At 44.7% G+C, this 27,145-nt stretch overlaps 1 protein-coding gene across 1 annotated transcript in view; it reads right to left on the bottom strand.

The window, feature by feature from the left end:
- DFNA5 (deafness, autosomal dominant 5) overlaps positions 1–27,145 on the bottom strand; it is a 71,821-nt gene that overhangs the window by 11,649 nt on the left and 33,027 nt on the right. Inside the window, exons 3-7 of the mRNA XM_006902397.1 lie at positions 17,140–17,308; positions 14,910–15,030; positions 5,851–5,964; positions 5,070–5,222; positions 2,205–2,332 (exon numbers count right to left, since the gene is read on the bottom strand). Of these exons, the coding sequence (XP_006902459.1) occupies positions 2,205–2,332; positions 5,070–5,222; positions 5,851–5,964; positions 14,910–15,030; positions 17,140–17,308 (685 nt within the window). The remainder of the gene's footprint in view (positions 1–2,204; positions 2,333–5,069; positions 5,223–5,850; positions 5,965–14,909; positions 15,031–17,139; positions 17,309–27,145) is intronic.

Below are 27,145 nucleotides of genomic sequence, written 5' to 3' on the forward strand. Positions count from 1 at the left end.
ATGGATTGGACTGTGTCCTCAGAATATATGCTGGGATCCTGTGCCAGGGCAGGAAATCCCAGTAGGGACCAGCACTTTGTTATTTCAATGAGGCCATAGCAGCATAAACAGTAACAAGCAAGCACAAATGAAGGGAAGTGAGATACCCGGTGGAGATCTTCAAGGATCCAGGGAGTGAGAGTCACGGACATTGAGACAGGTTGGAGAAGCTGACAGGGAAAGAACCTTTAGAGACCCAAGGTAAGACTTCTGGCCCCTGAATGATAAGAAAATGAGTTTCTGTTCTTAAAGACCAACCACTTATGGTAGTTCTGTTACAGCAGCACCCAGAAACTAAGACAGAGATGCTCTTTCAGGGTAGCATTTTGGGTCCCAAGAATGCTCCCAACCAGGCCTTGCACAGTCTCCCACAGAGAACAGCTGTGGCTTCCCAACCTTCCTAGCACCACTCACACATTCCACCCCTCCTGAGCCACTTCACCCAGATCCTCCACTGTAAAGCCACCTGTCTGACCCCATCCCACCAGCCTGCTTCTCCACATCTGAAAGAGTAACTGGTGCTCTTTCCACAAGGTGCTGGCCTGACATTTTCCTCTCAGATGGAGCTATTTTTAGAAGTAGGATTTGATGGGCTTTGGAAGCATGTGTGTCTCCCCAGGGCTCGCCAGGCACCCCTCTGACTCCAAGTCCACCAGAACACACGGAGTTGTTGGACCATGTCAAACACTACAGGTTCAGGGCTGGTGACTAAGCTCTTTTTGGCACAATCTCATTTCAGGAGAAAAAAAAAATAATATGCATGCTTCCCTGAAAATCAAAAGGCATTATTAAATCAGTGCTTAAACCCTCTGCATAACAGCAGCACAAAAAGACAAACAAAGCCATCGTCAGTCCAATTCCTGGAGCCTCAGCTTCCTTGAGTGAAGAACACAAAGTGTGGGCACAGGGAGGTGGGCAGCTGGTGAGTCCCTCTTCATGACTAACAGTTAAGGGGCTCAGCTGCACCAGGAAACCTTTGTGCTGAAATCCAGAAAAATATAAAGGCTGAATTTTCTGTTTAAATACAACAAGGTAAATACCTGAACTCTGTTGCATTTCTCTTTTGTACGGTACTAAATTTAGTTGTTATTGCTGTTGCTAGGTGCCATCAAGTCAACTACGACTCCCAGCAGCCCTGTGAACAATAGATAGAACCTTGCCCTATCCTGAGCCATCATTATGAATCCTGACATGCCTATTATTATAGTTACTGTGTCAATCCATCTTGCAGAGGGACCACATTGCTTTCTCTGACCCTCTACCTTTCCCAGCATGATGTCTTTTTCCAAGGTCTAGCCCCTCCCCTTCCATATATATCTCTATTATCTATCTATCTATCTATCTATCTATCTATCTATCTATCTATCTATCTATCTATCTATCTATCATCTATCCACAGAGTAACAGAGAAATCTTCATGTGGAATCTCTGTATGAGCTCTTTCTTGGAAGAAAGTGCTTTGTAGATATTTGTTGTCATTGTGTTACACTGAGTCAAAACTGACCCATAGCTGACACCCCAGCAGGTTTTCAGAGGCAATTTAATCATGGGGAGGAGATTGCCCATCCTTCTCCCATGGAGCAGCTGGTAGATTCAAACCGCACGTTTTTGGGGTTGCAGTGCAGTTTCTCACCAGTAAGCTACCAGAGCTCCCTTTGTAAATATAAATAAGGTCAGATTCTCTACATGAGCTCATCCTGGATTAGGATGGGACCTAAATCAAATGATGAGAGCCCTTGAGAGAGAGAAAAAGAAGAGAGACATAAAGAGAAAGGCCCTGTGACGACAGAGACAGAGATTGAACTGATGCTGCCACAAACCAAGGAATGACAGGAGCCACCAGAAGCTTGGAAGTGTAAGGGAGAGATCTTCCTGCAGAGCCTCTGAAGGAGCGCGGTCCTGTCAATACCTTCATTTCACACAGAATCGTGAAAGTCCAAATGTCTGTTAAATTACCAAGTTTGTAGTAATTGCTTGCACCAATGCTAGCTACCTTTCTGTGGTAAGAAAGCCAAGCAACTGAGAATAAGAGAGAAAGAGAACAAAGTTGAAAGTTAAAAGGAGATGAGGATAATGTTAATAGAATTTCAGAGTCCTATCCCAAGAGGTGTAGCCCATCTAAGTTTTGAGAAAGCCCAAGGTGCTTCATGCGGTGTCTGACATACCACTCCTTCCACAGCCGTGAGTAACTCATTGTCCGTGAGGACTGCGTGCAGAATTTTATTCAGAGCCTTCTTCTGGGGCTCCAGCAACTCCACGAAGGGATGGAAAGCCTTCTCCATGAGCAGAACATCTGTGAAAGTAGAAGAGCTAGTCTGTCTTATCTTGCTTTTATAGCTCACTGTCATCAGGTCTCTCATGGACTTTCCACCTGCAAAGTCTTAGAGGGACTCAGATTGTTTCTCAATAAACAACAAATTCCCACCAGAGAAATGCAAGGGAGGGAGGGAGGGAGGGAGAGAAATAGAGTTTTGCATTTCAGGCTTCAGTGTTTTTCTCTGACTAAATATTAATTATGTCTAATCAATTCTTTTCTAGAAAAGTCCTTTAGACTACTCTTCAGCATGCTTTCTGCAAAATTAAGTCATCCAAGCTGAATTGATAAACATAAATCAGTAATTTTAGGATGTTTCCGAGCCATCTAAATTCCAAAATTCATAACTTTTCATAGCCTTTCTTCTATTTCATTGTAAATTTCCTGTCTTTTAACATTTAATGGACAATTTTTTGAAGGGCCTGCCTCTCAAGTCTCGTGGCAAACCTACTTATCCCTTCCTCTCCACCGCTCCTTGCGGGAAAAAACTGAGGTCCGCTCTGCAGAGGCTCCCATTGTCTACAGGCTTGGAGCCTCTCCCAGTAATTCTTTTAAGACTTTTTTCCTCCCAGATATTAAAAAAAGTCTAATAAAAAAATTCCCAGGTATTCAAAAAGCTTCTAATAATATTAAGGAAAAAAATGGATCTTTAAAAAAAAATAAAAATAAAGCAGGATTAAAAAAAGAAAAGAAAAATGGGTTTTAAAAAAAGAGAAGTAAAAAAAAAGAGAAGTGAAAATGTGATAAGGCAATGCTTTCAAATGTATAATAGCTCAGTGTACCACCATCTTTGTGGATGATAAACACCAGCAGATAGTTGTGGAAAGCCCCATAGACAGGGACAGACACACCAGTAACTGGTATATGTGGAAACACCTCTATAAATACACAGTAGTGAAGTGTTCAGCTACCAGCCAAAAAGGCGGCAGTTAGAATTCACTCGAGGTGCCTCGGAAGACAGGCCTGGCAGTCTGCTTCCAGATGCTCACAGACTTGAAAGTCCTTTGGGGCAGTTCTACTTTGCACATGTGGGATTGCTATCATTGATGGCAACCAGCAACAGCAACAAAGTCTCTGCTAGAGGCCGTGAGTTCAACAGGCTTGAACAAGGTTGGGGATGTGAGTCCACCCACAGAAGTCTGGGAAAAGGCCAGCCTGGCATTCTGCTTCTGAAGAAAGCAGCTATTGAGAACTCTGTGATGCACAGTTCTACTTGGACATATGCAGGGACACCATGAGTTGGGGTCATCATGAACTGGAGTTGACTTGATGGCAATTGGTGGTACTAGTAGATCTAAGGCAGCTCCAGCTTATATGGCACTGTCTTGGTTGGTCTGGGGTCCAAGGACACTAAGGCCAGGCTAGCTTCTAACTCCCGCCTAACAAACCCTGGCCTCCCCACTCCACCCACAGGCTGACTGAAGTGAGCAACTTAGATGGTGGAGTTACAGGAAGATTCCAGAAAGCTACAACCGGCAGCCCTTCTTCACTGCCCTGTGGTACAGGGACACTGCTGCTGGGTTCTAACCTGCACATAGTCCAAGTAGCAGGTGAAAACGGTCTATAATTGCCAATCTCTAGGAGGGGAGCTTTGGTGGCCTAGTGGTCAAATACCTCTCCACAATCCCAAAACCTATTGTCGTTGTTGTTGATTGCCGTCAAGTTGAGCACAACTCATAGCAACTCTATGAACAAAAGGCCTGAAGCTTTTCTATAGCTATCATTGTTTCTCCAAGTTCATTGCATTTCCAGAGGCATGTGGTTTAGGAAGTGGATGCCACTCCTGCTTCCAAACATGTCTTAAACTGGAGCTCCACCAAATACTATCCACCATGGGCAGTCATTATGGCATTTGAGCCCCCAGTGGCACAAGGTTTCAGTATCACAGCAAACCCAGATTACCTTAGTGCAGCAAATTGACAGAGGAGTGCTGTACGACTTAGAATGCTCCTCCAAAAGAAAATAACACTAGATCCTTGAGCCCAACTGACTTTTAAATACAAGCACGTGGTTCAAATCCCCCAGCTGCTCTGAGGGAGAAGGGTGGACAATCTCTTCTCATGCATTGGAAGGTCAGCTGTGGGTTGGTTCCAACTCGATTGCAAACAACAATAGGAAGACAGAAGAGCGGCCTGTGGCCCTGCACAAGATGGGAGGTGGGGGAAACACCGTGGACTGGATCCTCACACTGTCAGAGGAGAACCGTGACCTATCTCCCCTGGGATGGAGAGTGCCAGGCCTTTCTTCCAACCCGTATGGATACAAGCCTCCAACCTACAGCTAGCACTCCAGCACACTGATTGCTTACAATGCTCAGAGACTCCTAAGATGGGAAAGCCTTACCTAAGATCAGCCCTTCATTGCCATTTCTAACCTTGGTTCAGTTACGGAAGCAAAAGCTTCTTCTAAGTTGCGAGCTGGTCACCCTGATTTTGGGGGACAGTAACTCTTCCAACCCTTCAAGCCAGAGTACATTTGGAGCTGTTTCCACCTCTTTTTCCTGAACTTTTACTTCATTATGTTTTCTCCTTTTCTTTGCCCAACTCTGCTTCTCTTCTACTTTTACTACCCATTGCGTTCCTCTCATTGAAAAAAAAAGAAAAGAACCCCAAACCCAAAAAAACAACTTTGTAAAACACAAGACATGGAGGGGCATAAAGGACACTGTAGGGCTGTCCCCAACATTGTCCCTTCTTGGACTCTGGAGCACCCCTACCTTCTTTCCATGCAGAGCCAGGGCTGTCGGACAGTGCCAAGCTGACGTTGTCCCCTCTCTGGACTCTGAAGTACCACCAATTTCTCCCCGTGGAGAGATCCAGGAGAGCCATGAGCAGTTCCGGCAAGAGCCTGCTTGTATTGGCAAGGAAGCCTGAAGTATAATAAAACAGATGCAAAACTTGGGTTTTCTTTCCTTGTCACTGACTATTCTTAGTAGTCAGAGCAGCTTCTCTGATTAAAACAAAAGAGAAATGCCAGGCCCCTGGCTCCCTCAAGCCTCAATCTTCCACCCCTACCCAACTGAGAAAGTGGAGGTCCCCGGTCAGCACAAACGGTTTACATTTGGCTATTATTCTAAAGGTCACCAATTCAAAACTGCCAGGGGCACCTTAGAGGAAAAGCCTGGTGATTGGCTTCAGCAAAGATTACAGTTGAGAAAGCATTATGGAGCAATCCAGCTGGGTAACACGTTGGTCACCAGGGGCTGAAATCAATGGCAATGGCCTTGATTGTTGGTTTACTGTTGTAGTGATGTTCCCCACCCCCACCCCACAACTCAACACTTTGCATACCTAAGTCTCACTAGGATCCCGCCCAAGGGGAATCTTGTTAAGTGGACTGAGACTCTGGGAGCACCACCCTCTTTCCCATGGGGGCCGAGAGCCTTTACTAAAATGGGGAGATGTTGATTCTGTGGGTCCCACCACCTGTCAGGGTGCTTGGTCACATGCTCATGGTAGCAATACCTTGGCTCAAATCGCTGAATTGCCTATCCTTACCATCTTTCAAGTTAGAAAAGAAAGATTTTCTCCAGTTCACGACGCCCTGGTGGGCATAACTCTTTCTTATCTCATCCTCAAAGCCACCGTGCTTCCCAGGGAGGGTGCAGAACTCTAAACAGGAGACAAGGACAAGCAAGGCACACAGTCACTTACCGGCACATCTTAGACCCCTGGTCCTACCAGACTCACGCCTTACCTGACTCATGTAGAGGGAGGGAGGCGCACCCACGCCCTCAGCTCACCTCACCCCTGTAAAACCTGCTTCCTATCCATATGATTGAACAAAACAGTCACTTCCTACGTATACATAAGAAATGATTATGCCTAAGATAAAACTCTCTAGTGTATACATAAGAAATGATTATGCCTAAGATAAAACTCTCTAGTGTATACGCCAAACAGACAGAAAGCCATCTCTTCAACATTAGAAATATTACAAACATGAGAAATATTTCCTTGCCCTAATTTAAAACTCTAAATACAAAAAAAACCAAAAGCCAACTCTAAACAAAATCCACCACCTCAAAAGAAGTGGGAGGGACCTAAATGCTAATGATATAAAAAAATTCATGTCTGTTTAGAAACAATGCCATTATGATTATGTTTTTTTTTTAAAAAGGCATACCTTTTCTGATTAATGTAGAATGCACAGCAATAAAAAAGGAATTCTTGATATTTGGCAATTACATTAATTAATCTCATAGACATTATATTGCATGGGGGAAAAGTCAGATACAAAAGAATACATTCAATATAAATATATATATGTGTATAAAGTTCAGTATAGACAAAACTACTTGTTGGTTTTTTGTTTTGTGGGTTTGGGTTTGGGTTTGTTTTGTTTTTTTAATCTTACCTTGACTTTGAAATATTTGCACATAAAATAATATAATACCAGAGATTTACTTGAAAATAGTCCATTGTTGGTGGGATGAGGTGGTTGAAGGTAAGGATAAAATATGGCCTGCCTTAGTTATTGCATTTAGATTGTGCATATGGGAAGATTTTCCATCTTTTCATTTCCAATTTATAGATTTGTGACATTTTCTATCATAAAAAAGGGTTTTTTAAAAAAAAAAATAGGAATAAGAGCTTCTTTAAACTCTTCCTTTTAGGTAAAAATGTAACCGTTATATCCTTACTAAGCAAAACCTGTAAATTAATACAATCATTTGAGTTGTCTCTAAGTTTCTTTATAATAATTTGCTCTCTTAAGCAAGGATTGATCAATAAACTTGGTATCAGCAGTCAGGAGATTAGGAGACATATTGTACTGGAAAAGTCTGTAGTCAGAAAGACCTCTTCAAATTACTGAGAAGCAATGATTTTAGTTTGAGGATTAAGTTGTACCTGACTCAGATCATGATCTTTTCAATCAGTTGCTAGGCTTCTGAGAGCTGGACAGTGACTAAAGATGATGCCTTTGAACTGTGGTGTTGGAGAAGAGCACTGAATTTCCTTGGACTACCAAATGAACATGTATGTCTTGGAGAAAGTGCAGCCAGGTTGCTCCCTAAAGGCAAGGAGGTACAGCTTTGTTTGACATACTTTGGGCATGTAGCTAGGAGAGGCTTTTCCTCAGAGAAGGACATCATGCTCAGGAACTAGAGGGACGGTGAAGGAGAGAAAGACCCTCAACCAGCTGGATCGACACAGTGACTACAGCAATGAGCTCAAGTATGCCAGAGATGATGAGGATGGCACAGGATGGAACAGGGTCAGAACTGTCGTTTATAGGGTTGCTATGAGTCATACTCGACTCAACAGCACCTCACAACAACAACAACAAGGATTATCAGATAGAAATGTGACTAAACCTGGTATTTCCAAGAAATATGCAAGGCATGGATCTTGCACACAGTTTCCTTTGCTTATAGGCTCTGATGATGTTGATATAGGTGGAAAGTCTATCTTAAAACAAGTGAGCCAACCCGTTATTTACTCTCATGACGGATCCACACTCACTGGGCATTCAGGAGCCCCAGACTGTGTCCACTGCACCTGGCACTGGATTAAGTGTGACAGGCGACCGGGAAATGACGAGTCCCTCTCTTTCCAGCTTTAGGACCCATTCTCAGCATGTGACATGCAGGCTATGAAGAGAACACTTCAACCAAGAACTTGATGTGATTCAGTGCAGGTGACTCAGTGTATGTTCCTAACTCAGTATTGTAACTATTCCTAACTCTGTATTGGCATCCTCATCTTGTCATAGAAGCATAGCTTAGCTATTGAAATTAACACACATACAGAGAGGAGGAAAGACTTCAAACTGAGTGGTTTTCCTCCTTCGACTGAAGCATAGAAATGAAGGACAAAGGTGAAGATTCATTGGTTCTCTTCTTGGAGTTAAAGGCACTGGTCCAGGGAGCATTGCTGGCCATACACTTAAAATTTGCCAGGAATCCCCCCAATCATATAACCTCACTGCTATCAAGTCTATGCCAACTTGTAGGACTGAGTAGAACTACCCAATAGGGTTTCTGAGGCAGTCAATCTTTATTGATACAGACATCCTTCTCCTGCAAACTGGCTGGTGAGTTCAAAGGACCTACCTTTTGGTTAAGAGTTGAATACTTTAACCACTGTGACACTAGGGCTTTTCAGGTGCCCTGTGTTGCCTCCAAAATTACACTAGACCAACTGGGACTTTCTGAGTCCATGCTGCCAACACTACTCTTGGTAACACAGACACAGCCCCAGAAGGCTTCCCATCCATCTTCACCCATCTGATGTGAAATGATGCCTGCTCTGTGCAGGGGGCGTGCTGGGTGCCACACACACACACACACACACACACACACACACACACACACAAGATCTAAAACACAAACCTCTTTTGTTCCTCCAAAGAGGGCAAGATGGAGTCAGAGGTCCCTGAAACAGGTGACAGGTGGGATGAGACCAGCATAGGCTGCTTGGATGAAGCAGATTTGGAAGGAGTGAGGCAGGCAGACAGACCAAGGACCACAGACAGAACAACAGTCACGGGATCCAGAGATAAGAGAAAGGTTCATCCCAGCACGGCAGGTTGATTCTAGCAAGACCACCACAGAAGGCTGGTGTGAGAGCTCTGTGGCATTGCCCACGTGCACTGCTAACTCAAAGGCTAAGCATCTCCAGCAGTTCAAAACCATTAGGAGAAAGATGAGCAACACTTGCTGTGGGATTGACAGCCTCAGAAACCCAAGAGAGGGTCTGTTAAGGGTTGGTTCTGGCTGAATGACAAGAGAAAGATGAGAGTGAAGGCTGGAGACATACCTGGGTTAGCCCACAAAGTTCTCAGAAGCTCAGATTCTATCCTTGAAACAACTGGAGCTGTGCAAGGACGTATAAGCAGGAGGGTGACATGACGGAATTTTCAATTTAGAATCATCCCGTTGGTACAAAAGTGGGATGAAATCATTGGGGGAAAGTCAGAGGTGAAGGAGCCAATGAAAAGTTGCAGTGGGAATTCAGGGAGAGATGCTAGCATCTAGACCAGCTAACCTGTCAAGAAATGACAGACTGGGCATGAAGGTGGGAAACACTGTATCCATGTCCACAGGCCCTCCATGGCAAATCAGAGCCAAAAGGAGGCTAATTTTTAGTTGTTACCAAGAGCAGGAGGGCAGAGAGGAAGGGGGTGTGTGTGTTGTTATTTAGCAAGCACTGAGCTTCTGTTTATGGTGATGGAAACCTGACAGCAGAGATTAGTGAGGGCTGCACAACATGACTTATCTCTAAATTGGACCCACAAAAAATGTTCAATTGGCAGGTTGTGTGTGTGTGTGTGTGTGTGTGTGTGTGTGTGTGTGTAACATCTAAAAACCAAAAATAATTTCATTACCTAAAGAGCTCTGGTGGATTAGTAGAATGAAGTTGTGCTGCAATCCCAAAGGCATGCCGTTCGAGCCCATCAGCTGCTCCATGGGAAAAAGGTGGGCAATTGCTTCACTTTCAGTTTATTGCCTCTGAAAACCCACTGGAGGGTCAGCTATGGGTTGGTTCCTCTTGATGGTGTACAACAATAACATGGCCTGGTGGTAAGGAGTTGCTCTACTAACCCAAAGGCCTGTGGTTCAAATCCACTAGCTGTTCCATGGGAGGAAGATGAGCAACCTCCTCCCATGAGGTTTTCAATCGCTGAAAACCTGCTGAAGGGTCAGCTATGTTTAGGTCCCAACTCAATAGTACAAAGCAACAACTGTACAAAAGTGTAATAATTCAAGTATAAAAGTCCAAGACAATCAAAAGATGTTTTCTTTAGGGGTTTCTTTTTTTTCCCCCCTGGCCTTTTATTGTGTGAAAGCTTACAAATCTAATTGGTTTCATTCAATCATTCATATACATTTTGTTTAAAAAACTGTTTCTGATTGTCCACATATGAGGGTGGGAGTGAGGGTTAGGGGGTGAGGCTGTAAAGGAAGGGCCTGCTGTGCATGGCTGAAAGGCCCCTCCTGGCAGGGGAGGAAGGCAGAGGATGCTTCACCAAAAGGTATAGATTTACCCCATTATTGCAAAGGGCAAGCAGAGATCAGGCAGCCTCTTAAGGGTCATCCTTTGCAGTCCCTGCAAGCCTATGTTTATGAAGCTTGATCAGAACATTCTGTAGTAGGAGTGATAGAAAACACAGATGGGGAAAGGGGAAAAGAAAAAGCAGAACGAGTTTAAAACTCAGGCAGTGAGTCACAGGGAACAGCGCCTGCTCTCCACGCTGCTAAGGCGGTGCACTTGGCAATTTGAAAGAGCAAGGGAGCTGCTTCCTGAGGCCAGGGTGTGGGAGAGAAGCCAGAGGGATGCTGAGAAACCCCCAGGGCACCTCTTTTCTCAGCAGCACAAAGAGGAGTTTATTTTCAAAGACAGCGGAAGCATGCCAGAAAAAAAGGTTTGAAATTGAAATGCAAACAAGAGAGACACACAGAGCAAGGCTGTGCCTCAGAGGCCCCTGAGGGATCCACAGGCTGCCCCCAGAGCCACAGGCCTGGCCTGGCATCACCGTCGCACTGGGCAAACAGGAGGGGGCTTGCCCTGGTCGCTGGCCACTGCAGAGTCAATCTAGAGGACTCTCCTACGTGGTCACAGGTGGGGGGAGCCATTTTCAAAAGGTTACAAAACCAGGACTTTTCAACTGGTCCAATCATTGCCAATTGTAAATTTGGGAATAGGGAATTTGGGATAGGCCTGAATTTTTAAAATTTAGATACATGAGAAAAATGACAGCCAGAATGGGAAAAATTAGGGCAGAGGCCCTAGAATGGTAGTTGTGATAAGCGTGTGCAGGAACCTGATGCTGGAGATTGTCTGTGGTGAGGACATTAGAGAGCCACACAATTTTAAAGCAGCATGATGAGCTGCCATCTTTGACCAGGGCATTGCTGTTGCCGGTTGTGGCAGTCAAGTTTTGCCATGTGAACATTGCCCTTACTTTCTAAAAGGGAAGTTAAGTTTCTAACAGGTATTTTGACTCATCATTTTTCCAGTTCTGGTTCACTCACATTTTACAAATTCTAGTCCATCCTCATTTTGTGTCATTGGCCATGATTGAACTGGGACCAGCCAGTTTGAAGCCTTGCTTAAACTGTGCCACATTCACCTTCAGTAATGCCAACAGAATAACCAGGGCCTAAGTGCTTGAACTAACAGAGGCTCATGTGGTAAACAACGCTTTTGATAGACTGATGAGAACACTGGCCTGAGGAACAACTGGGCCGTCTTAACAACTACAGTTGGTGGGTGGCTGGAGGAGGTGAAGGAATTAGGAAAGATCCAGTCGGATCTGAAAAAGACAGGGCAATAGTGGGTACAGATCAATGGTGATTAATTTTATGAGACAATGTATGGGAATGATTGTGTGAAACACAATGTGAATGTGTGAAATACAATGCATATGAATAAAAAAACCGTTGAATTAAAAAAGTAATAAATAAAATTTAAAAAATAAAATATTGTTTTCTAAAATGTTCATGGTAGCAAAAAATCTGGATTTTGGGGTCTGAAGGTTATAAGAAACAATTCCTGACTTTGTGTCTCATGTGAACTGACTTAACCTCTCGAAGCCTATTTCTTAAAACAGACACATTCTCTTATTGTCATCTCAGGCAAATCATTCCACCTGCCAGAAAGACAGGCTTTCTCACTAGTAAAAATAAAGAGGGCGTCTCCTCTGAGACAGCATCCTGCGCTCTTTTTCTTCTGTTCCGAACACACCCACTGACTTTAAGCCCAGAGAACATTTGGATCTCTGAGTCCCTGTAGTTGTAACTGGGTAGTATTGTAATGCTGGTGGGCTGCAGACGTGCCAAGAGCAAATTAATTGGTGATTCCTGTCCTTGGTTGAAAACAAATCAGGAAGCAGGAGTCAGGAACAGGTGTGTGCATTTCTACCATGACACATTTTAAAAATGGTTTTTTTATGAAAATATCAAACTATACAAAGTAGAGAGAAAGCTGTATGATGACCCAATCATCCAGCTTCAGTAGCTATGAGTCGAGGACACTCTTCTTTCACCTCACCCTACCCCCAACACACACATACTCCTTATACTCTACCCCTACTGTTATTAAATCAAATGACAGGCATATTATCAGGGTTGTTGTTGTTGTTAATTTCCGTCGAGTCGCAGGCGACTCATAGCGACCTTATGAAGGAGAGTCCTCAACACTTGGGTGTCTTTCATCCTCTCTCCAGGTTCATAGGGTTTCTGGAGGCAAGCTATTACAGAAGTGGATGCCTCTCCTGTTTCCAATATTATCATTACACTAGTGAATATTTCAATGTAGAGCATAAAAAAGGAGTAATTTTTATAAAAATAACAGTATTATCATGCCATGCCTAAAATATTGACAATAGATTTACTTACATCCCTAAGAATCAGCCAACTCTTTCTTCTCCGCCCATTTCTTTAGCATTGTGTTGATCATCCCCTTTCTCTATACCCATCTTAATTTGCGTGTCTATTGACTACTATCTAGGGTACAAAGCAATTTATCCTCAGAAGGAACATGAGAGAAGGGGCTGAAAGCATCTAAGATCAGCAGATGCTAGACAAATCAAAGACTTTCTTTTCTTCAAGCTATGGCAATGATAAGCTTTCTACTTTGGGACATATTTGTTATCAGTAAAGGAGTTCAGTATTTCTGGTTTCTTATATTACAGATGGAAGTGATAATGTTATTGTTGTTAAGTGCTGTCATAGAAGACTCATAGTGACCCTATGAACAAATCACCTAAACCCTTGCATAACTGTCATTGTTTTTCCAAGTTCAGAGAGTTTCTGAGGGCAAGCTATGTCGGAAGTGGATGCCACTCCTGCCTGTTTTAATCAGGGAGCTCCACCAAACACTGTCCATCATGGGTAACCACTATCACATTTGGCATTATCAGTGTCACAGTGTTTAGCATCACAGCAACCACGAGGTATCTCTGTACAGCACATGGACAGACCAATGCGATACCACTTGGAATGTTTAACCAAAAACAATTAAAATCACAGATTAAAATCACCCACCTTCGGCTTAGTAGCATCACTTTCTATCCACTAGGCCCACAGAACTCTCTCTATGACTCACAGCAGTTCTATGAACAACAGATCTAACCCCTGGCCCTATCCTACGCCATCCCCACAATCCAAGACATGCTCGAGCCCATTGCTACAGTCACTGTATCAATCTATCCTGTTGAGGAGCTTCTTTTCTTCTCTGACCTTCCACTTCTCTCAGCATGATGGCATTTCCCAAGGACTGGAGCCTTTAACTGTTTGTTGTTGTTGTTAAGTGCTGAGTCATAGATAACTCATAGCAACCCTTTGGCTTGGTAGGGTTTGGATACCAAGATATACCCATGTATTTTTCCCAGAGAAATGTAACTTGAAAACAGAACAGTATCATAGATAAGGAAAATACATGCACATCTATACAATCTAAACAAAGCAGCAACAAAATAAAAAATCTCAGAATGGGCACTAAAGATAGAAAATATTCCTATGACAAGAAGCTTTGGATAATTGCCATTTAGAGGACGAACATAACAGTCAGAAATCCATGACTTGCACTAAGACCCTGAATCTCAGGAATTATATACAGAAATTACAGCTCAGGCCCTATAGCAAAACTCCAGTGGCTGCCTCTAGTACACCTAGCCCTTTCTGCAGACATAAGTAACTAGATGGAATTGTCTTTATCCATATACTTTTTAATAGGCCTGAAAGTCAGTGAGATCTTCTCCAAGGTGGTAATAGTGATGGTAAACCACTAACTAAGGTAGCCTATTAAGCAAGGCATGCGTAGTAGTACGTTAGCTTGCCAATCTAAAAGGGCAGGCCGTTCAAACCTACCAGCTGCTCTGCAGGAGAAAGATGGTCAGTCTCCTTTTGTATGATTTACATCCTTTGAAAACCTACTGGAGGGTCAGCTATGAGCTGGCTCTGTCTCAAGAGCACATAACAACAACAAAGGGAACACTTAATAAAAGGCTCCTGTGCCAGTTATTTCATATGCTTGATCTAATTTAATCCTCACTGCAGCCCCACGAGGAAAACTTTCCCTGAACACAGAAGAGGAAACTAAGGCTCAACAAATTTTAGTGGTTTGCCTGAGACCTCCTGGGGAGCTCTGGTGGCCTAGTCCAAAGAAGCCACACTGCTAACCTCCTCGGTGGTTTGGATCCACCAGAAGTTTCACAAGAGGAAGAAAGACAATCTTCTCTGGTGCAATTTACAGCCTCAGAAACACAAAGGAGGGTCAGCTATGGGTTGATTCTTCCTTGGAGGCAATGAGAGAAAGAAGGCCTCGAAGGATGCAATGGTGCTGAGGCCAATGTGCACAGAATGCATCCTGGTGAAACCTCACGTCACACACCATGTCTGAAGGAGTAGTACCTCACATCTCTTCCCCAAGGCCCACCTAGTGCATCCCACAGGTCCGGAGACCAGACCTCTGGACAACCTCTTCTGCAATCTTTTCTTCTCCAACACATCTTGAAGTACTAAGAGATTGTCCACACATATATGCCCAAGGGCAAGACTAGGTGTCCTCAGCCATCTCCCAAGAGCTCCAAGCAAGACATCAACACTCACCAAACTGGCCATCCGCCTTCACATGTAACTCGATGACACTGTAGGCAATCGAGGTGAAAGCTGGGATCTCCTGAGCCTCTTCGGATTTTCTGTAAATGGCCCCATTCTCCGTCGTTGTCCCCTGTGGGTAAGAGTGTCCAAGATACCAGTCACCTAGGTACTTAGACCGTGCAGGCTTCTCTGGGCATTGCCACAGGGTCAGCCTTGTGCATTGCACAGAGGTGCTCAGAAAATGTCCAAGTGGAAAGGAGGAGGCAGAAGGCAGAGGCTAGGATGTTGCCAGCTGACTTACTACACGTATTTCTAAGTGATTGGTTAGATTCCTGGCACCAAAACCCCAAGTATGGGATACAATGAAATTAGATCTAAGGTGCTGAATTTTTAAAAAAATAACAACAATAGTAATTTCCCTGTTCCCTCATAAGAGTTATGGAGCCAACTTCTAAATTCTAGTAAAATCCTAAACAATACCAAAGTTTGACTGGGAGCTATTAAATAAAAAGGGTGGGGCAGAGGAGGCGAGAACAGAGAGGGCAGGATCAGGCGCCAGGGCAAGAAAGGGTAAGGTCTGGTTGATGGCCTCTTATTCCACTGATGTTAATCCTGTCTTGCGGGTCACTTCAGAAAGTCTGTCTACAATTTAACATGGAAGCATGTTTTGTGGGAGGGTATACTATCTTGATCTGCCCTCATTCAGTCCACAAATTAACTGAGGCAGTTAATGGAGGAGAGGCACTTTGGCAGCACAGTGCATAGGAAGCTGTGCTGCTAACCCCCAGTTGGCATCTCTCTGGCAGTTCAAATCCACCAGTGGCTCCATCTGAGAAAGCTGGGCAATCTCCTCCCATGCAGTTTACCACCTCAAAAACCTGCTCAAGGGTCTGCCATGAGCCAATTCTGACTTAATGGCAATGAATGAGAATGAAAAAGCAATAATTTTGAGACTTGTAGCTCCAGATGGCTCTGTGATTTTGTCTGTATTTGGCTTCAGTAGGACCCCAATAAGGATTTTTGGTGGCCTAGTGGCTGATACAGGCCATGGTCTTTGCAATCACTTGTTATGCATCAAAGAGATGGACAATGACTAGGGAGGATAGAAGAATTGATGCCTTTGAGCTGTGGTGCTGGAGAAGAGTATTGAATGTACTGCCAAGAAAACGAACACATTCATCCCAGAGAGGGTTAAACCAAGCTACTCCTTGGAGGCAAGAATTCTGGGGCTTCGTCTGACATACTTTGGGCATGTTGTAAGGAGGGACAGGTCCTCAGAGAGGGACATCATGCTTGGGAGGGTGGAGGGATGGCGCAAGACGGGAAGACCCTCTATGAGGTGGATTGATTCAGTGACTGGGGTACTAGGGATGGGTGTGTCAGAGGCAGTGTGATTGACACAGGATAGAGCAGGGTTTAGGGCTGTTGTACATAGGGTCGCTATGAGTCGCAAACGACTGGACGGTACATAACAACAACAACAGTTGCAAGAAGCTGCACTGCAATTCTGAAGGTATGTAGTTCGAGACCACGAGCCACTCATTGGGAGACGGATGAGCAATCTCCTCCTGTGTGATTATCTGCCTCTGAAAATTCCCAGGAGGATCAGCTATGGGTTGGCTCTGACTCTACAACACACAACAACAACAGGACCCCATTAGGGAGCTCTGACAGCTTAGCAGCAGACATTGCCTTGCCAACCCAAAGGCACATGGTTAGAACCCACCAGCTAATCTGAGAAAGAAAGATAGGCAACCTTCTCCCCTGTGGTTAACTGCCTCTGAAAAGCTGCTGGAGCATCAGCTATGAGTTAGTTGCTTAGGAACCAGGGAACAGGACTTCTCAGGGAAGCTACTCTCCCACCAGGGAGGAGCCTGACCCAGGACCCCTGATCAGTCTTGTCCCCCTGACCTAGGGTCCACTTAAGGAGTGGACCTGACCCAACTTGGTGTAGTAAAAGCTAGTCTGGAAGCAGTCATTCCCTCTGAGAGGGAATCATCCTTCCTCTGACTCCTTAAAGTTCTAAATTGAACAGTAATTGAGGATAGATTTCTCCAACATTTAGGTTACAGGAGCCAATACATTTCTTGCTGAAGCCAATTAGAGTTGGATATCTCTTAAATCCCTTCAGAATCCTTCAACTAATGAAGACAGTGCCCCCCCCCCCCCAAAGAAGTCCCTGGCCACATCTTCATACCGGGGCTGGTGGTCTGGTGACCCTCACCCCTGGAAGCCTCACCTCCATGGTCCCGGTTTGGAGCCCCAGTGCACCATCACACTTGATTCCAAGGTAGGTGTTCTCGAGGAGTGTGCACTGCTGTGTCATCACAATCTTTCCTGCCAGGACGCATAGCACCTTCTTGTTCTCCAGCACATGCTGCACCACAGGATTTTTCAGATTTATTCTTCTGTGGTGGGGGAAATAAAAAAAGACCATGAATGGCCCAGTGCCTCAGGGAAGACTGATGCATTTTAGTGTTCTCTCTTGACACAGCTGGCAGCCAGGAAGCCCACGGGTGACAACCCACATCACTTATTTCCTGACAATGAGAGAGGATGCAATCCATCCAGAAAGGCAGACTCCTAGCTCCCCTGAGGCCAGCTCGGAGCTGCCAGGCCTTCAGGAACAAGCTAGGCACAGCAGGAAGCAGATTCTCTGTCAAATGACAGCACTGGCATGTCAAGAAAGTGGGGAGAGGAACTCAATCCATTTGCCTGAGACCCTGGACTGAAGGTCAGCATCCCAGTCACTGTTCACAAAATCTACAGGCTTGTGAGTGACCAGTTATTTCCAGGGGAGACCGGAACAAGCTTAAAAAGTGAGTTGCCATCCAGGCATTTCTGCTTCATGGCAGCCCTGTGTGCATCAGATAGAGCAACATTCCACACAGTTTTCAATGGCTGACTTTTCCAGAAGCAGATTCCTGGCCTCTTCTTCCCAGTTCCTCAGAGTAGACTGAAACCACCAACCTTGCAAGGTGAATATTAGATTTAAAGTAAATAGAAATTTTTTTAAAAAAACATTTTGTGTTTTGGGTGGAAGTGTAAACAGCTAATTACAACTCCTTTAATAACTACTGGGCTGATTGCCCCATGTCATTGTTTGCAATTTTTCAATGTTTGCATTCTCATTATTTCCATTTTAGTTGTTCTCTTTCCAATGATCCAGCTTCCTTTCCTCCTCTTACCTTCTCTTTTGGGTAAGCTTTTAGGTAAATGTCGCCCAATGGATATTATACAGGTAGCTGCTTAAGGAAGCACATTAATCACTTATGTTATTGTTTCTTTTATAAGCCCAAATATTATTTGACTAAAAGATGGCCTGCAGAAGTATGTTCAATTCCAAGTTCAAACGATAAATTAGTGAAATAGTCTCAAGAGTTCCTTTCATCTCTGTAGGTCCAGGAAGTCTGGCCATTTTGGGGAAATTCAGTAGAGTTAGCAGTTAAAGAAATAAAAAAACCAAACCAAGACATTAAAAAGAAACAGTTCTGAGGTCTTGAAAGCTTGAGCGAGATGTCTAACATACAGCTGTTAGTCTCCACTCATACGGAGTGAAAGAGAATAAGGGGCATTAAAGACTCAGAGAAGTTAGTCACAAGACTAAGCTGGTTCCTAGAACAACATGAACAACAGCCTCTTCTATCTGGAAACCGGAAGAACCAGAAGATGCTTTTCTAACCCTACTGAAGAGTAACATGGTCAGTCTGGAGACTAAGGTGCACCTGATCCAGGCCATAGTCTCTGCAGTTACTTGCTATGTGTCAGAAAGCTGGACAATGACTAGGGATGATAGAAAGAGAATTCATGACTTTGAACTGTGGTGCTGGAGAAGAGTATTGAATATACCATAGAAGGCCAGGAGAATGAACAGGCTTGTCCTGGAGAGGGTGAAATCAGGCTACTCCTTGGAGGCAAGGATTCTGACATACTTTGGTCACGTTTCAAGGAGTGTCCAGTCCTTGGAGAGGGATGTCATTTTTGGAAGGGTAGAGAGACGGTGCAGGAGAGGAAGACCCTCAATGAAATGGAGGATTCAGTGACTGTGGTAATGAGGGGAGGCATGTAAGAGATAATAAAATTGGCACCAGATAGGGCAGGTATCCAGTATCCTAATAAGTATCCTATTGTACATAGGGTTGCTATGAGTCACAAGCAACTTGATGGCACATAACAACAACAATATATATATATTTAAAAAATATGGAACATGAAACACTTCAGGAATTTGTGTTTCATCCTTGCACAAGGTCATGCCAATCGTCTCTGTATCGTTCTACTTTTAGTATATGTGCTCCCGAAGCGAGCACAATGTCTTGATTTTTTTTTATATTATTACATACCTACAGACATACATACAGGTTCTCTTCCTTTAGGAATGATTTATTATTGTTATTACTTCATTATTGTACACCTAAGAAATTTTACTGTATTTTAAAGTATTTCACAAGTGTTTTATATACATAGGAAGGTAATATATAAACTGAGACAAATATTTCATTAACTGATGCTAAATAAGAATATTAGGGACCTGTCCCAACTCAAGAATGGATGTTATTCATAACCCAGTGACTGTCTTTATCTGGCTTTGTATCTATAGTGTGTCACTTGTAGGTAATATATTGATAGATCATGCTTTTAAATCCATTTCACTATTTTTAATCTCTTGACTGATGCATGTAAACCATTTATATCCAGGGTGCCTATCAATAGGTACACATTTACCGCTGCCATTTTGTTACGTGTGTGTGTGTGTGTGTGTGTGTGTGTGTGTGTGTGTGTGTGTGTGTGTGTGTGTGCTGTTCTGGTTTCTTTGTTCTGCTTCATTTCTTTGCTGAGTTTTTTGTTTATATATATTCTTTTCATATCCTTTGTTGTTACAGTTGATTTTGTGTTTATTAAGTTTGGAGTTTATTTTGGGGTTTTTTGGTTTTTTTGGATTTTTTTTAGGCCCAGTAGCATGGAAATTGATGTCTCAGTAGGTGGTGGGGTAACAAAGTGTCTTCCTGCAAGTGCTGGGTGTGGAACGTGTGCAGGGTCGGATGAGGGATGAGGGCACCATATCTCCTGCTCGTTGTGTGGAGAGGTGCAGATGGCACCTGCGAGGATGTACCTGGTACTGCTGATTAGATGATGAGTGTGTATGTCGTGTCGCTGGGGCACAGGGGTGGGGCATCCTTGCCTGTTGTTGGATTGGGCATAGTATGTGTGCACGCCACCTGTTACCAGTTGGTAACTGTACACAGATCACCAGGTGGGTGGCGTGGGAACTCTCACCGCTGGTCCCTGGACGGGTGGGGCAGCAGAGGTGAAGGGGGTGGGGCTTCCATGACTCAACTCACCATCTGGTGGTGAGAATGCAAACTGCTGATTGGCAGGTGTGAGCAGTGCAGTGTGGGAGTTGGGAGCAAGCCTCCGGTCACAGGTCTGATAGCACAGCAGGAACCACTGATATGATCACCGTGGGGTGGGTCAGCACAGGGATGGGCAAGGCAGGCCTCATCCTCCGGTTGCAGGTCCCATGGAATGGAAAACACAGCACAGAGTGATGGGTGTGGAAGCAGTGGGAAGGGGGCATGATGGTGGCCACAGAGAAGGCAGGAGAGGGAAGGAGAATCCGTGTTCCCCAGTGACTGGTGTGAGTGCTCATGCCTCCCTACAGAGTGCACCTGACAGGCAGGCCTCACCCTGACCAAATGTAAGACGTTCAGTAGAGCAGGCTTGGTAGGTAGAACGACTCTCTAGCCTCCACTGAACGACCCTCCACTCTTCCAGCACAATCCACTTGAATGATCAGGGACCGCTGCTGGGGAGTCATTCTATCCCTGTTTTCAGGCTTTTCTCCGGTTCTGTGGTAGCGGGAACCCAGGGGCTCTCTCCCACCTTCCTGCGTTTTCCCTCCTTAGATCCAGTTCTACTCTGTTCTGAGTTTGTCCACAGTGTATGTGTGCCTCCTATTTGGAAGTCTAGGATGTTGACTTCCTGAACCCCTCACCTGGGAGCCCTGGTCTCTGACTCCGGATGGTCAGAGAACAGCACGCTGACTGGCCCTAAGTCTCCGCGGTTGCTATTTTCATTCCGTTTCTCCTTTTCTTTTGGCACTCAATCTAATTATTCCCTCTTCACACTTTTGTTCAGGGTTCTCAGATTATCATCTTTATCTCTTTTATTTGGGTTCTGAGTTCATTGCCGGAGGGGCACAGCACAGTGTGTGATGAAGCTGTCATCTTGGGTCATCTAAAAAAAGGAACTTCTTAACCTAAAGCTTTTTAGGCACCCTATCTGGCTGTCCTGAGAGGAGGATGTGTGCTCTCTCAGAAAGAGCGTCAGGGCCATCTGGCCCACGCAGGTCATTATGCACATGAGCAAACTTGGGATTCCCACCTTGACACTCCAGGGAATTTTAAAAAGAAGTCAAATTTCTATCTGCAGGAGATGATTTCATACTGAGAAGCAAAAGATGAGCTAATGCCTTTGGAAATCTCACACAAAGTTACGAGTCTATGAAGTAGAAAGGAAAAGAGACCCAAATTAGGGTTGGATTCCACAGGAAAATGATCAGAGTCATCAGCCTAGGCTTTTTAAACAGTCCAAGGTTAAATTGCCTTGCGGAGTTCAGCACACAGCCCTAACTACACACAGTGGTTCGCATAGGCCTTGGCAGGTGTTCATTTGTTACAACCAAAAAACCTCCAGGGGTACAGGGAGGAAGAGTAGGAAGGTGGGGACAACAGACATCATAACTTACTTGGGCAAAGGTAGAATACTGCCATTAAAGGCTTTTAATTGAGGGAATAATGTGTAAAAGTGCCTACAAACCAATTAAGTGGCCCACAATGTTTCTGTTATTGCTGTTATCACCTGCTATCAAGTCACCTCGACTAGAGACAGTCTGTGTAGGATGGAATAAAAAGGTCTGTACCATCCCCAGGGGAATCCATGTGGAGTTTTAGTGGCTGGTTTTTTAGAAGCCTTTCTTCCTATCCCATCTTAGTTAGAAGTCTATACTATAACGTCTTCAGAATGATAGTAAATTGTAAGCCTCCATGGATAGGCAGGTGGTGGCTGGTACGAAATGCACTGACCAGGAATCAAACCCTGGTCTTCTGAATGAAAGGTGAGGACAAATTCCCATCAAAACCCACACTGTGGCTTTGCATCTGTGGGTGTCAGCAGAGGGAGGCAGGGGGTGTCTCTTTCAGAGATTCTGAAGTAAGCAGGTGCCTGGGACTCAACTCCCAAGGAACACACAAAGCAGGGAATATGGAGCCTGCCCAGCTCAAAGTCAAATCCCAGCTCAGGCTCTTTAGGTGGGTGACCTCAAGTTACTTCACCTTCATATCTTGGTATTTTCAGAAAGAAACTGATAGTAACACTGCTCTTGTGGTTGCCGTATGATTTAGATAATGCACGGTTTGCACTGTGTTCTGCCAAAAACAGATCAGCTGAGGTCCTGACATCCAGAACCTTATTTGGAAGTAGGGGCTTTGCAGACCTAATGAACGAAGTCGGTATGAGGTTGTACCTGGACTAGGGTGGATCCTAGGACCCGTGTCCTTCTAAAAGGAGATGAGACACAGAGTCTAATGCACAGGGAGAAAGCCACTTAAGCCAGGCAGGAATTGAAGTGACACATCTATGAGCTAAGGAACAGACCAGGTCTTTGGCTGTCTCCAGACGCTAAAAGAAATGAATGCAACAGATTCTCCTTCAGAACCTTCGGAAGGAATCAACTCTGTTGATGCCTTGGTTATGAATTTCTGCCCTCTAGAATTGAAAAGAAGTAAGTGCCTATGGTTTTAAGGCACCCAGTTTGCGGTGCTCTGTTTTAGCAGCCGTAGGAAATTCACAGATGAGATGACATATGGCGAGCGGTTAGCATATCTCGAGCAGACTAAAATGCCACCCAGACGCTTGCTGACACCAGCCACCCTCCTCAGTTCCTCTAGTGAAACCCACAAATACAAAGCCACTTGTGAGCAGGGATAGGGATCCAGAGCCATCAACTAGGGTGGGGAGGAGAACTCTTTCAAGACCCTCCCTGATCTCAGTGCCTCCAAGGGCTGAATAGCATCTAACTCTGTAGCCCAATGTCTTGACTAGTGCTGCTATAACAGAAATACCACAAGTGGGTGGCTTTAACAAACTGAATTTTGTTTTTTCACGGAATAAGGGCTAGACAGCTGAATTCAGGGCTCCAGCTCCAGGCAAAGACTATCTCTCTGGGGAAAATCTTTGTCTCAGTGCCTTGGCATTCTTCTCAGCCTTCCTCAGCCCTCCCCTCACCATATCAGTCCTTCCCCATTTGTACTTTCTTATTCAGTCCTTATTTGGCTCTTTGACATCTTAAAGATGACTGCTTTAAGCCATGTCCTGCATTTATATGACCTCATTATCAACAAAGAAAACCCTATTCCCAAATTGGAGAAATAGGTCGAGGTGTCAGATTTGTAATAGATTTGGGGGGAGCACAACTCAATCCATAGCACCTAGGCTACAGGACGATGTGAGCCAGTTCCTGCTGCTCCCTGATCTACCTTGGTCATAAATGCACCAAGGCACTCACACGCCCAGCTTTGGCTCCATGCCTCCTGGATTCCACATTCTGCTGCCACATTTGGGGTCTGTCAGCCCCCTCCGGGAGGTGTTCCCCAAACACTCCATTGTGCTCTCACCTCCCAAGACACACAGGAAGTACATGTGCTCCTGGGTACATCTCCATAGAATACACTTCTGGCTCGTTCATTTACTCATCCTTTGCTCGTCTCCTCTGTCTCCTCCCTGTGGAATCTAAACTCCTGGAAGCTGGCACTGTGCCCCTTGCTTAACTCAAATCTATGTGTTGAGTGCACAGCAAGGTCACAGTAGATACTTTTGGAATATATGAATACATAAAATTTGAGGTGGTTTTATCTCTTTGTTTTAATAAGTGTTTAGATGTGTGAGTTTGTGTGCTTTTGTGTGTGAAAGAGAGAAAAACATGGAGGGGGCAGAAATGCTGATTAGCATTTTGGTTTAAGAAATGGTACACCATCCTTAAACCTTAAACTGGAAAAGTCCACTGAGGTCTTCTTAAAAAAAAAATGAAAGAAAATAATTTAATCAGTCTGTCTTGAGCATTATGCTTTCTTAACAGACTATCTGTGATAGGATCAAATTGACAACAGCAACTTGCAAGACTGAATAGGAAATTGAGGGGGCAGTGAGTTTATGTTAAGCAGAGAGGAACAACTTAGGAAGAGAGGGCGAGATTGGTTGCACAATCTGTACATGGAGAATGTCACCGAATTGTGCCTGGAGAAGCAGTTGAAGTGGTGTATGCTTGGCTGCGCATATTTTCAAAGATTATAAAGAAGACAAAATATTTTTAAAAGGAGGAAAAAGGATAGTATGTAGACTCAAATCTTCCTCAGAGATGAGGCTTTGATCTTACAGGCTGCAGATGACAGACTGAAGATATTAGTGTTTCTACAGTGAAGACATGTAACCAAGGCAGCCCTGTCATAGGTTTGCTTTCTTTTGTACACATGTCTAGCTTCTAGCAAACTCTGGAAAATCAATTCCCTTGGTTATAACTATGCTATTGGCTCATCTGCATTTGAGCACACACATCAGAAACAGAAATGGCAGCTTGACCACTAACAAAGGAAACATTGCGGGCACTGCTAGCCATGCTGTCCAGTGGATTGCAACTCACAGCCATCCAGAGGCCAGAGCAGAACTGTCCCATGGGGTTTCCAGGCTGGACATCTTCACAGGTGAAGACTGCCTCCTCCTGCTTCCATGGAGCGACTGTGCTTTCGAACTGTGACCTTTCAGTCAGCAGGTCCACTCAGCCCACTGAGCCACCAGGGCCCCTTGCAGGCACTGCTACAACCCTTAGATGAAAAGCAAATCAAATTCACTGCTTCCTCCAGGGTTCCAGGGCAGGAAATCTTAACAGGACTGGATTATTGCTTTCTTTTTTTCCTGTAGAGCAGCAAGCTGGTGGTGGGTTCAAACCACTGACCCTATGCTTAGAAGCCTAGCACACAGCCTAGCAGGCTACCAGGACTCCACTAAATAACTTCAAACTATTTTCAACCAAAATCAAATTGTTTGAAAAGGAAAAACCTCTTCCTAAACCTTCCAAGATCTCATTGCTCAAAGTGCCTACCCCTCTCTTAAACCTCCACTTTCTATCCTCCTCCTCCAATATCAAAACAGGGAGAGAAATAAGGCCCCTTAAGAATGTGTAAGTTCCTTCTGCACGAGATGCTGTGCTGCTGCCTGAGCACTTGTGAGGCTTCATGTCCTCTGGTCTCTGAACCAGAACCTCAACCAAAGACAGAGTCTTCCAGTCTGCCAATCTCCATGCAGATTTGGAGGACTGGAGAGGAAAGAAAGAAGCTGGCTCCAGCACACAGCACACAGCACACAGCAGCTAACTAACTCAATGGCTGTAAAGGCAGGGTCTGTTGCCACCAGCAGCAGTCCCATCCTCCACAGTGAGGTCCAGGCAGGTTCCACTGCCACCCCGGTGCACAAACGCTGTTTCTCAGGACAGTGCTGCCACCTTTTGGAAACTGAATGTTGGACAAAGCTGAGAGACTCCTCTAGCCGGGGAGGCTAACTGAGTAACGGGGATATGAGCGTTTATTTGAATCTTTGCAAAGAAATCCTGGAGGGAATTTTTCCTCCAGGCTGCAGCAGGGCAGGACAGGGTCCTACCCCACTGAGGACAGTGTCCTCAGGAGCCAGCTTAGCATTTCTAATGGGAGTCATAGACTGACTCTGGCTTATCTCAGAATAAGAATCACCCCTGGGTCCCTGTGTAGGTAATCAGTTCCTGCCACCTCACCACAGAAATTAACGCCAAAACTCAACTTGTGGGCTTTCACCACTCGGCCCTAAACTGTCTTTCAGGCCTGTCTCTGAAAAGTCCACTGGTGCATCAGGAATGGGTCGGTTCCAACTTATCAGTACATAACAACAATCACATGTTAGGTTCAGGTTCTAGTCAATGCACCTTGGGCACCACCATCAGCAGAGTTGTGCACACTGCTGGGAGCTTGCACAGGATTCAGCTGTGCTTCCAGCGTGAGACACACTAAAATAAAGGCCTAATGATCTACTTCTGAAAGTAACCAATGACAATCTGATGGATCACAACAATGAGGTCTGTAACAGTCGTGGAACTGGTACAGGACCAGGCCATGTGCAATTCCACTGTGAAAGTGAGGGCCAGCTGAACGCTGTAACAATATTGTCCAGCCCCAGCTGTTGAGGACACAGCCGTGGTCAGAGCTGCCCATCAGGAAGGGAGACTCCCCTCCAAGAGCATTCATCGGCTCCCCACACCCAGCTCTGATGCAGCAGCAGCCTCTCCTCCCAGGATGAAGTCTCCAGTTTCCATTTTCTTTGCTTCAAAGGCTTTGACAGTCAAAATAGAACCTCACAGGGAATACAACTTGGAGAAGACATTTACAACTCTGACAACATATAAAATAAGGGACATGGTTTTCTTTCCCAAAGTATAAATGCAATGCCACAGGATCCCTGAATGATGCAAGCAGGTAAGTGTCTGACTATTAGCTGGAAGGCTAGTAGTTCAAACCCACTCAGAAATATCTCAGAATATAAGCCTGGTGACCACAGCCTTACAACCTGTTGGAGCACAGTTCTACACTGCAACATGAGTCACAACCAACAGCTACAAACTACAGCATGCCTCCAATGAAGACGAGCCAGTACACGCTTTCTCACACAGAACACCACATTGTGGTTCTCTTTCACTCAATTCTACAAATACTAATTGAGCTTTAGGACGTTCCAAGAGTCCTGGTGATTAAACGCTCAACTCCTCCTTTGAAGGTCAGCAGTTGCTACCCGTCTGCTACTGTAGAAGGACGTGGGAATCTGCATTGGTTAAGATCACATCTGTGGGTGACTTCCTTGGCCTGCCTTTCCAGACCAAGGAACCTCACCAGGGAGCTCCCTTAATAAAGCTGCTTTTAAGCATAAAAAAAATCACATGTGTGGAAACCTATGACATAATTTCACGCTATCCTATAGGATCACAATGAGTCCGAATCCACCTCCTAATGAAGGGCAGGTACTCCAAGCACTACGCTAGATGCTGGGGATTTCTCAGTGAACAAGAACAAAGCACCATCCTTCCTTCATAGGTATAACCCTTTGTCTCTCTCTCCCCTCTCTTCTGTGTATGTGTGTGGAGTACATACTATGACTACCCATCATGTCAG

This window comes from Elephantulus edwardii, unplaced genomic scaffold, assembly GCF_000299155.1.
Source record: "Elephantulus edwardii isolate Elephantulus edwardi_28Jun2011 unplaced genomic scaffold, EleEdw1.0 scaffold00405, whole genome shotgun sequence".
In the NCBI taxonomy this organism is placed as follows: Eukaryota; Metazoa; Chordata; class Mammalia; order Macroscelidea; family Macroscelididae; genus Elephantulus; species Elephantulus edwardii.